This window comes from Anticarsia gemmatalis, chromosome 3 (genome assembly GCF_050436995.1).
Source record: "Anticarsia gemmatalis isolate Benzon Research Colony breed Stoneville strain chromosome 3, ilAntGemm2 primary, whole genome shotgun sequence".
Taxonomy (NCBI): Eukaryota; Metazoa; Arthropoda; class Insecta; order Lepidoptera; family Erebidae; genus Anticarsia; species Anticarsia gemmatalis.
The window spans coordinates 2,339,350-2,351,781 of NC_134747.1; the positions used below are offsets into that span (position 1 = coordinate 2,339,350).

The 12,432-nt window shown below is 34.8% G+C and overlaps 2 protein-coding genes across 3 annotated transcripts in view; both read left to right on the forward strand.

Moving 5' to 3' along the window:
• LOC142987202 (endonuclease/exonuclease/phosphatase family domain-containing protein 1-like) overlaps positions 1-8,239 on the forward strand; it is a 41,051-nt gene extending 32,812 nt beyond the window's left edge. For both annotated transcript variants that reach the window (XM_076135800.1, XM_076135799.1), the window contains exons 6-7: positions 4,276-4,440; positions 6,242-8,239. In XM_076135800.1, coding sequence (XP_075991915.1) covers positions 4,276-4,440; positions 6,242-6,477 — 401 coding nt within the window. In that variant the 3' untranslated portion in view covers positions 6,478-8,239. The remainder of the gene's footprint in view (positions 1-4,275; positions 4,441-6,241) is intronic.
• A 370-nt stretch (positions 8,240-8,609) lies between these two features.
• Positions 8,610-12,332, forward strand: LOC142987204 (uncharacterized). Its single transcript, XM_076135802.1, has 4 exons — positions 8,610-9,231; positions 9,857-10,078; positions 11,533-11,666; positions 12,030-12,332. The coding sequence occupies exons 1-4, from the start codon at positions 8,977-8,979 to the stop codon at positions 12,130-12,132; spliced, it is 714 nt and encodes a 237-aa protein (XP_075991917.1). The 5' UTR covers positions 8,610-8,976; the 3' UTR covers positions 12,133-12,332.
• The last annotated feature ends 100 nt before the right edge of the window (positions 12,333-12,432 follow it).

The following is a 12,432-nucleotide window of genomic DNA, read 5'->3' on the forward strand; positions in this document are numbered from 1 at the left end:
GGCGATTCGGTGAACGGTGTCGGCGAAACTGTTATGCATAGTAATGTTTATCATTTCTTTATTGTTGCTATGGTTTGAAGGGCTATGTGAGGTCAATTTTTAAGGTATTTTCATGATTGTACAAAGTGTGTAATTTGGTAGAGACTTAGAGAACTACAGTACGAGTTCATTCAAAAACAGACTTAATTTAACTGTAACCCGCACTTGGCCATCGTGGTGGACTCATAGCGTAACCCCTCCCTCGTTCGTGACCCTTGCTCAGCAGTAGGACAGAAATGGATAAATAAAATTAAAATGTCGACAAAAGACCTTCCTTGGGTTGTTGTTATTTGGCTTATAACAAACAAATAAGAACATCAAATGTATAATTTTAATGGCTATTGTGAGGACTCAAACGCTTAAAAAGAGTAAAAAATGTGGTAAACAAGTTCTTATTGTCCAAGGTCACGAAGAACTATATTTTAAACCGCAAAACGTCGGAAATGTGGTGGCTCTTTTTTAGGCAATTGTGTAAACACACGACCTCTAAGCGTTATGTTTTTGAAATGAGAAGGTTCTAATAAGGTATTTTTGAGAATAAATATTTTATTTATTTAAACTTCTTATACAAAATTTGTATAAAGGCGGACTTAATGTCAAAGGCATTTTCAGCAGTCTACCTTGGGGTGATGTTAATATTGCATACGACTTTCCACGTTTATGAGCTCTTTAAATTTTATTCTCTTCCCTATTCCACAATGTTCGGCAGTTTAACTGGAATAGAAGAAGGTAGATTTAAATACTTGGGTAAAAACAGAGTGATATATTAATATTTAACTTCGAAAAAGGATCAAATATGTGTAAATTTCGAGCCGTAATTTAGTAAAGCCGCGGACATGAGCTACCAAAAAAATAAGTGCTATACTCAAATCTCCACTTTGCAGAAATCGGTAAAAGTGCCATTAGCGGCTTCAAGTGGCAATGTTTCAAGGTTTATTACTTTGCCCAGGACAATTAATTAGTGTGCTCTACTTTTGAATATCAGTATTAACTTTCCTTAACCTTCGAGGCAAGGACAATTTTGTTAGTTTCAAAGATTCTCCTATAATTTTGATACTTTGTATGCACAATATTGTCATCGTTTATAATCTACTAGCTTTTACCCGCGACTTCGTTCGCCATCTGAATTTCCCCATGGGAATGCATCATTTTCCCGGGTAAAAAGTAACCTATGTCCTTTCTTGGGTATCAAAATATCTCCATACCAAATTTCATGCTAATTGGTTCAGTAGTTTAGGCGTAATTGAGTAACAGACAGACAGACAGAGTTACTTTCGCATTTATAATATTAGTATGGATATATAGTACGCGGCTCTTTTTTTGAGATGTATGAATGCGAATTAATTAAAATATGTATGTAGCGATTGTAGCAAGAAGGCGGCCTTTGACTAGCTCTAACTATACCCCCATGGGAAAAAGGCGTGAAGTTATGTATGTACTAATGTCTGTAAGTTACCTGTATCGTTGTAAATAAATGTAGATAGGCTTTGTACACACAAACGTTGTTTGGTAATATTTATCGAATATTAAATCGACTTGAAGCGATTACTGCACTTGTTCGGCTTGTGCCATTCGGGTAGGTCCTTCGGGTGGCAAGCCATATAGATTAAACAGATCTACATCATTGATCAACTTAATTTCTCCGATTTATTATAATTTGATACTCACTGCAACACTATAAACGAATACTACAAAATATACTGGCAGAATATTTAAAATAAGTCATAAACTCAGTCGTTTCCATCTCAATGTCAGGAGCCTCCTCACATTGTATGTCCTATGACGTCATTGTACACTAAACACGTGTTTCAGACATAACAATGTATTAATTTAAGCATTTTAGTGTCATCTTTTGGACACTTTTCAGTTGTTTATTTATTTATTATTTTTAATTTTTTACAGGATTTAATACATACAATGACTGATACATACAATGACATACATACAAAAAATCCCACGTTTTCCCCATAGGGTTAGGCAGAGACCAGAGCACGCCTCTTGATGCGATCCTTAAATTCAATTCCTAGTGTTTGAATTTCTATAAGTTAAGTTTATGTTCGTTAAGACTGGATCTCGATTGCTTGTGGACTATTAGGTTGAAATTCGATTCTTAACTAGGTAAAATGTTATAGGAGCTTTTTTATACTTGGTTGACAACTAACTATTATATACAAAAAAGACTTAAAGTGCGTATGTAACATAGACAATGGTTAGAATAGTTAATTTATCTTTACTATGAGGAAACTAATATTCGCACTTTGTACCAACACTCAGTGACGGAAGTATTCATGTATACTATTAATATGACAATAGAAAACAAATCTTTGTACTATTATGATCTCTTTGTTTCTGATTACACGAACATTATTTTTCGTCTATTATAGTTTGACTTTGAGCGTTTTTTCTATGGTGTTTTCATCAAGGAAAATTATGGCTAGTTACAAAATAAAATGAGAGTAGTAATTTTAAAGAGGTCTCCATTTTTTAAATGCTTGCTTAAAATTAAAACAGTTTGTTGTTTGTTAAATGAGTCTCTATAGGCCCGTACCAACAATATATATATTTAGCAAGAGAAAACAGATAAAAATATATTTTAGTTTTCTATTTAGCTGCCTAAATATTTATTACCCTTTATAATAATAGTTTGACGACTTTTTGTCACTGGAAATGGTGGTAGATCAAAAATCGAATCATGAACCCGGAAAATAGGTAAAGGCATTTCTGAAATTTTTTAGATAATTTGAAATCGACATTGAACATTTTGGCTACTTTTGATACGACTGATATACTTATAGCCAGTACAAACAAACCGTTAATTAAGATCTATGCAAAACAGCTTAGCATTCAATTTCTTACCTAGCAACACTAGATTCTAAATTAGTCGCACGTTACCTATTCATACTGGTTTTACAGTTACAGTGGTGATGCGGATAAAACGAGTTTATTCTCAAAATTGTTCCTCGTATGACGTCACTTGTAAGAAAGTCGGTTACCGGCGGCTTATCGCTGAAGTTTACAAGTTCTACTTTTGCTTGTTTTGTTATCTGTATGGTAGTTTTACTGATAGCACGTGCTTGTCTGTTGTGGGGAAGTTTGTGTGGATATTTTTTTTGTTATGTTCTTGAAGAAATGCTAACCGTAGCTTGCTAGAAACTTTGCTAGTGACGTGAACTCCAGCCTAATTTATCTGATTCCAGGATTCTTTTAAGAATATAATGTTGCGTTATTGTTAGAGTAAAGAGGAACCCGCTTCTCCGGTAAAAAAATTTACAATATATGACTATTTCAAATACTTTGTACGAAGTTTACAAAATGAAGGATAATATATATTTTTAATTTAAATTTGAGTTAAGTTTATTTATATGTTGTGTTAAGCTATCAAAAGTACAACGCAACAGTACGATCAAGCTTCGAATTCAGACAACAATGTCTGCTAATTAATTCAAATCATATAGATTCATTCCTCTTCCGGAACTTATGTTATTATCGCCTACTAAATAATTTGTTTGTGTTATCTCATACCCATACAAAAGAATAATCAAATTTCAACTTTAGTTGTGGGCTTTATATTTCAGTTATCCCCTGAAAAATATATTCGACGTGAGTTTTTCGATTTCCAACGTCTGAAAGGTTCCTGCAATACATAGATTATTCGAAAGGTCACCGCTGTATTGGATCTAGTCCAGGAAAATATATCACTGTTCGGAATACTTGACAACTTACCTACAATTCTTTAAAGATAAATTTCTACGTGGTATTGGCTAGCATTGGCTATATCTATCGTTCATTCAATTTTCATATTTTACTTCTAGTACTCATATTTAATGTTTTGTTTGTTTCGGTTCTTGTAGACTCCGTTTGAAAAAAAAATTACATTAACTTCTTATGAAACATTCTGTACTTCAGTTCTGTTCCTTTTATATTCCCCTCCCTTACTATATTATATTGGTAATATAGTGATAAAATATTGTTACATGTTGTCGTAGTGAAGTGGTTATGGTGATGATCACGCCCTGGCTTGGTTATGGGGTTCATTCCCGAATGAAACAAATATGTTTACGACTTACAAATAGCTGTTCCGGATCTGATTGTATTTTGTGTCCGTAATATACTCATGACACGAAACAAATTCTTATATTTTTTCATGTTTATTTTATAAGAAAAAAGTCTATCTATTTGTAATCTTTAGTTCCATAAAATTTTAACCCACTATTAACCAATATTTTCTCCTTCCAGCGTTCCTCCTATGCAGTCGGCCGTTGATCGTGGTGAACATGCTGTGCAAGGAGACGCTGACGGCCGAGGACTGCGCCGTGCTGAGGAGCATAGCCAACATGGCCGAGACCAGCAAGATACAACTGGTCTTCATCGGAGAGTTCAGAAACAGGAATAATGTGCAATGTGAGTAAAACATTGTTTGATTATTTTTATATATTTATTTTACTTTTTCGAACATAAATTAAGAAAGAAAGAAGAATGCAGTGAAGAAGAAAATTTGAAAGACTGACCACCATCCATGGTAATATTATTAGATCGGGGAAAAAGTCGTTTCGCATTATAGTATGTACGAACTTGTAATAAAATCTCTTTGGCTTCAAGAATCACAAATGAGTACCCGGTTAATTAAGTTTCTTTGAGTGAGCTCTTTCAGTGGGGTACCTAAATATCGAGCTTTTTTGTGTAGAGAAAAGATTTTATTACAATATTTATACGTATATTCATACATACTATAATGCGAAAAGACTTTTTCCTCGACCTAATATAATGGTGAAAATCGGTCTGTCGGTTAACGTCTTAACTGCCCAACTGATAGTAATGAACTATAGCATGGTGATAATTAAAAACTCGAGCTCATACGTAAGGCTGATATCTTTTTCTTATTCCTAATTTTAATGCGCTAAAAAGAAAATATCTGATTAGCTTGATTTGCCAGATGAAGTACTCTACACTAGTCTACAAGCAAACAAAGTGTCGGGCAGAAGCCTAAAATGGAATAATTTAAGATACATTCTACAACTTGAAATAAAAACTCACACAAGGTCTAGAACATTTCCACATTACATGACTATACAGGGACACTCGTATGTGTTCATAACAGTTCAAATGCCATCTAATATTTATATTTAGCGTCAAGGACTAACGCAGGTTAATTTGTAGGTGACGTAATGACGTCAGGCCTACGTCATAATCTGTGTTTATCTTTTAGGGTATTGCATATAAGTAATTAATTTAATATAATCCGCTACTTGGACTGCTATGAGCCATCTTTCGGAATGAAAGAGGGTCAGACTTTAAGTTATGTTAACTAGTACGGGATGAGGACATTTTCTTTCAACACCTGGCTGAGATATTTCATCAAAATAGTTCTTGAAAGAGTGTAACATTCTCAACCACTTAGCTAGTGTAGTGGATTCAAGGCCTCATGCCTCCCTCATTTCAGGAGGAGACTGTTTCCTAGCAGTGAAATAATAATAGGTTAAATTTATTTATTACCTATGAGTGTATTTCAAGATGTATGTAAGAGAATGAAGAAGGAACTTTGTAGTGGCAATTGGCGTTCTTTAATCCCTGCCTACCTGCATATTATACCCATATATACCTACCGTGTATGGGAAAAGGCTTGAATGTATGTATGCATTTATGATTGTGTGAAGTGCAGCCCACAACTTTTATATACGGAACTTGTGAGTTCCGGTCAAATAAATAGTATAAATGGTATGTAATCAGAAATCCTTAACGACAATCAAAGGCAACAATGTAAGCGACTAAATAGGATTAGATATACAAATGTACGTTATCGTTCAAACAGTTCATGTTCTTATCAATCAGGTGTTTATCTCTATAAAGACATTCTTTTATCAAAGGTATTTTTGTTTGAAGTTGTTAAAGAAAGTAGGATGGTAACAACGGATTTGATTTTGTAAAATGTTTTTATTGTTTGTCAATGATTTGGTAGAATAAATCGTACGCACCATTATGACTCTAGAAATAAAATCGCAATGTTCAATATCTGAAATCATAAATACATACGCGTATCACGCGATTTTTCCATAGAGTGAGGGCAGAGACCAAATAACGCCACTTGGTACGATCCTTACATACTTCCCTTGCCTCATTGCTCCCCTTTCTTCATTCCCTTGTCATACAGGACCGTACTAGTTTGTAATAAAAATACTTATTCAATCCATTATTCCTTTTCCAGCATTCAAGACATGTCAATCAGTACTGAACGAGGACATCATCACGACGGTAGACGTGACAGCTACAGGCCAAAGCAGCATCCTTTGTCCCGGCATGTTGGACAGTACGAACTTCAACGGACACTCCGGCGCCATCAAAACAGGACTCAGTCATCTCGCTATCCCTCGAGGCTGGTCCTGGGGTGGCCCTGCCTCCCCCTACTGCCCAATATGGGCCGAAATTAAAGTCCCAGATTGACAAACATATACAATATACTATGGTAATAACAAAAATCTAGCTATTTTAACCCACTCGGCTGTCCTAATCCTCATACAATACGTGGTGTTACTACACTTTTAATTCAACTGACAGGCGGCCATCTTAACCTAATGTCAAAGTTGGCGCCAATTTTACTTGTCAATTTTAAGGTGTCAAATGTTTGTATGTATTTTATTTATGAATTTTAGTATGTAATTGAATTACCCGGAGTTGTGTCATGTTTTAATCGGTGTTAAGGATATTTAAATGGATTCGGAATGGAATTTAGCGTATCGGAATTTTTATTTATTAAGTAAATTATTTATATTAACGAATTTTAAATGAAGACTTGCTATAATGTATACTTATTGCAGTAAAAATAGCTTAAATGAGTGAATGTTTATCTGAATTAGTATCAGTAATAAATCGTCTTGTTTAGAAAATTCGAGGATCATCAATTATCATATTTATTTCTGCATGATGGCAATACTACCATTTCCTTAACCTTATGTATAAAAATTTAATTGTAATATATTTTATGTAAATAAACGTAGTCTTTGCGGGGCATAGACTGAAAGCGTGCTTTTAACTATAAGTAGGTAGATAAACATTTTCTTCGTATTTTTCAAAATTCAACGGTAATTTTTATGAAAATCATATTTAAATTATGAATTGTAATAGTGTGGGTCAATTTTAATATTTTTCATTTTGTTTGAAATACCGAAACAACGTACCTGAGTGGTTTTTCTTGTAGCGGTAACATTAAATATAATAATTAATGCCTTTAACACGTTCGCTGCCCCTGACGCGTATGTGCGTTTTGTAGAACGCACATACGCGTCGCGGGCAGGGAACGTGTTAATAAGGTTAATGTATTGTAAAAATCTGTATTTTGCTGCATTGTGATCCGAATAAGTAGTAAGCTGTACATTTTCTTATGAAATTAAATATATTTAGTGAAAATTATGAAATTGAACGCCAAGAATATAACAACTTTTCGATATAATTTTATGTAGTAAAGTAAAACTGTAATGATATGTGCCTATGACATGAAAAGTAACAATAACTAAGAATTTCAAAAAAATGCTTGTTCTTTTAAACTTGATGAAACATCGGCATTATTAAATTGAAATATTGCGGATTTAAATTCACTCTGCAATAATAATCTGAAGTATTTTCCATAATAATACGGTGTGAAGGAATTTTAATGTGTGGAACTAATATCCTTACCAATAGTTAGTCGGTGCTATCAAATTGATCGCTTTCTCAACCTTCAAACTATTACGCTTGCTACATAAAATTATGGCGATTCAAATAAAAAAAATAAAATTATAATATAAATAAAAAAAATCTACTTAATATTTTTATATTAAAGTGATTTTGATCTCGTTATAGTAAAAATATATTTCTTCAATAGATCCTTCGATTCCAGTTTCGCAATAGTGTTTGCTTATATTTGTGTTCCTATCTCGTAAACGGCTGAACCTATTCCAATCTTTAATAATAAAATATGTAGCTACTCTATTTTTTTAATGAAGTTAAGTAGAGGGTGTTCTTAAATTTTTTTTTCTATATTTATTTACTTTCGGGTATTTAAGGGGTTTATAACACGACTACAACCAGATTCCACGAATGTCCAAATTTTATCAATTTTGTGATATAAGTGATATGTTTTTATTTTGTGGTATTATCTGCATAGCAAATGTTTATTACACGGTGTAAATTATTGATGAATTTTAAAATAAATTATTTAAATTATGAAGTTTGTATTTTATTTAAAAGTCATGCCTATTCTCTTACCATACTGCAAACTGTTGGACCTAATCACTTCCTCATTTCGTTAGGATACCTCCTCCTAGAATAGGAGAGAAGTTAAGCCTTGAATCAACCACGCTGGTCGCATGCTGGTTAGGAATTATGAATTACATAAAGCATTCCCTGTATGACAAGATGTATGGACGTGAATAAGGCAAGGTAAGTTTGTTAGGATTGCCCCAAGTGACGATCTTTGGTCTCTGCTTACTCCTATGAGAAAAAAGCGTGGTTAGATGTACGTATGTTACCTGATTATATTAGTAGATGAGATGACATTCTTCCAAAAAGTCCAAATATAACTCTCATTTCAGTTGCCAAAATCAGCTGTATAGATTTCAAAAAAAATGTCTACCAAATAAAATTTCGTAATGTGCTTGTGTTTAGCTTACAGACGACCCAAATCTTTATGTTTATTTGATTATATTATACTAAGATTCTTCACAAGCCAGACTTACGTACTACTCTTGCTATGGCGTAACAGTACGAGAAAATTATGTCCAGCAATTTTCAGAAAATGCTTCAAAAATGATCGCAAAAGAGATCACAATGAATAATTAATGAACAAACAATTTTAATATTTCTTACTGTCAAATTGACATTTGTCAAAAATATAATTTATTTACACTTTACAAAGCGATTGTTTAACTCGTATTTTTATAAAAGAAGGGAAGAAAATATTTTAACATGTCGACACAAAGAATGGAAGCTATGTTATTCGACTATGGGACGACTAACAGGACTGATTACCGTTTTGGTGAGATCAAAGCTCCTGTGTTTACGGTGTACAAGGAGAAGGCGACTTGTACGCGGATATATCCTCCACCGTTGAAAGACATACATACCTTATGCAATTGGAAAGGCGGTGGTATCCCTTTTAATTTGTTGCATAAGCCAAGGCCGATTATTGATACTGATCCTACGAAAGTACAGCAACCTTATGTGAGTAGCCCACTTTGCCCGGATTTCGGTAACTATATAGTATAAATAGGTTTTGTTGTAGCTATTTATAGTAGCTTAGAACTGAATAACAAGGTGAACCTGTAATTGTGTGAATCCTTTAAGTAAATAAACAACTGTTATATTATTATTAATGTTGCACGATTGTTAGTAGTATCTACCTACCTGCTAAATAGTAAATAGAGTCACCTTCAATACATATTGTCAACGGTTAGTGCTACATCAGTGGGATGATTTCCTATCACTGTGAAATGTAATATATCGTAAGAAGTAAGTATATAGGTATTTATTTTATTTTGAACTACTAACATAGTCCACTAATTACATTGGTCTTAACGACTCTAACCCAATTGTCGTTCAACGCGCAATTTACCCCTGATGAACTACGTTTTTAAAAACAAGAATAACCCTGTATAAGTTTCAACCTAAAGTTTACATCCAGCAATTTATACTTAAGCTGACTAAAACATCATTTGCAATTTCAAGGGTTTATACTACACACACCACTAACAAATGTTTATGCAGTCTGCAGAATAGCCATGAGGTACCGTACCGACCTCTGAATCTAACCTAACATAAAGATGTTAATCCCTTACTTGTAATACAGTTTGAACCTCCAGACGACGGCAAAGAACACGCGATAAAGACCCGGCCTCGTCTCGTAATGACGCCGTCCGTCAGTATGGACGACATCGAGGACCCGAAGGCACGGACTGTTCTCATCAACGATATGTACACTAGTGACATGGCCAGAGCTATGAGAGAAGCGGTCAGACCTTACTTTAAAGTCGTCGCGCCGTTGCCCGATCACCCTGCTAATGCTAATCCTGTTAGTATTTTTATAATTTTGATTGTTTTAAGTATCAAATGATTTTTGCTGGTACATTTTACGCTTAGTTGATACAAATATATATTTGAATAGTCGAGAAGTCGCGCCGCGACTGAAACAACACACCCAGACATGAAACCGCGACAAGAGACTGCGACCGTTTCTTGACTTTAAGTAATGCATAGGAAACAGTTAGCAATCGAGATCGAGACAGGACAGACATAATAAATCTGATCTGTCGGTCCGTGTCTCGCTTGCGGACGGCCGCCTTTACATTAGGAATAGTAGATTATCGGTGCATTACAAAGATCTTGAATATGTCACAGGCTTCATCATTCTCATCATGCACTGAATTTTAAGCCCATTGCAGGATACAAGCCAACTCCTAATTAACACGCGCCCCGTCCCTCTACTGAGCTACTGCTGCCTAAGTATTTCGAATGGATTGAATCAAACATATATCCCTTGCCGTCTATCTAATATCTAGCTAACACCACAAATAAAGTACATACATATTGCAAAATTATACCACTTGGAGTCCAGCACGAGGCCATGTTGCAGCGTAGGGCGGCGCGCAACGCCAACGACGAGCGAAGTGCTTCCCGCGTTGTATGTAAAACTACCCACATAAAACGTGGCGATAGCCGAGTCACCGAACGCAAACAAATCAGCAGTTTCAATTACAAACTGCACTTACAAAGTTTATAGTATCATTGATGCCAATTTTCCCTTGACACTTTTCACGGGCTTAAGATTATGACCATAGAAAACGATTTACTTACTCATAAATATACTCCAAAATGCCTGGCAGATGCTCTGGTCTTTCGCCGCGGATGTCATTCGAAGTAGCTTAAAATTCTTTTTTCTGTCCTGGCATTTGTTGCTTTGTTACACCCAACTTTGCAACATAGTTATTTATATTACACCACGAAGTCACTGATCGAACAAAGGACGCGCGCGATAACTATAACTACATGCCACTTTCACTAGAATCCGGGAGCAACTGAGTTGAAATTAACGTTCTTAGAAAATCGGTAGGATTAGGGCGGTACGCTCATTCGCAACTAGTTCCTGATTGGATAAAATTCATTCCTAGTCCACGTGGACTGCGCGTGATTGGATTGCGTAATTTGACGTTTATGTTTCATTATTTGATTATTTGAATATAACGAATAGGGAAAGAATATTCCTCGTCTGTTAAATGTAACCAAAAAAATAGAATGGTGCGTAATTTTATTAATGTAATATTTTTTTGTGATCTAAACAAAATATTGATTGAAACACATTTTAAATATGGCCAGGAGATATCTTAGATAGGATATATTAAATAGCCTTGCGGTATTAGACGATTCATTAAACACGGTGTATAATATTATGAATAATAAGGCCAAGAGCCCGCCAATATATTCTAAAAATTCTTTTAATGTTGCTTCACTACGCCATGTTAATTTCAGATAAAACTACCGAAACTGACAGCACAATACGTATCACCCGAATGGCGCATGGAGTCATGTTCTTGGGACCAGAAGCAGCTAAGAAGCTATTCCGATACCACCAGGGACTTCTGGCTTAGACAGGAATTAGTACCGTACGTATATTCTTATAATATATACTAGACAGAGGACATAGAAACAAAACAGTAAGATCACAGGCAAGAAAGGCAAGTTACTCTTTACACGGGGAAATTTTTTGGGTCAGAATCCCGTAAATACCCATAAAAACACGAAAATCTAAAAGTTTAGTGGTTGTTATTACCAAAATCAGAAAGTTCTGTCATTGGTTATTACTAAAATTTGTTATGATTAGCGCATACGAAAGAGTCCAAAAGTGGATCTCTCTTATATAGTTTACAGCATCAGTCACTGTAGACAAAACCATGATTGATATAATAATAACTTGTCATATTCCGAACTATCGCTTATTGTACCTACTTATTTATTTTAAACAACAGATGCAGAGCTTGCAATGAGTCGAAGATTATAACAGCGCAGCGCAAGAAACAGTGCGAGTTAGCGCCTGGGATACCTTACCGAAGGGGACAGAAATATGCTTAGCGCGGTCTACAATCGGCTAGTCGGTACTATCGAGTATCGAGGGTTTGACATTTAAAATGTACTTCAAAGTTAGTTCACACAACATCCGCTAGAGGCGCTGATTAAATTTTCTTTCACAATATGTCGAACGCTAATTGGTTTTCGAGTAGTAAGGCGTTTGTTAGTCAAGGACTAAGTTATAGTTAAATATACTGGGCGTATTTTGCTATGTTTTTAAAAGCCTGAATAATTTAGCGTATCCTCAAGTATACGGAAGAAATAATAGTATCCGTCCGGCCGAGTACACGTATACGTAACGAG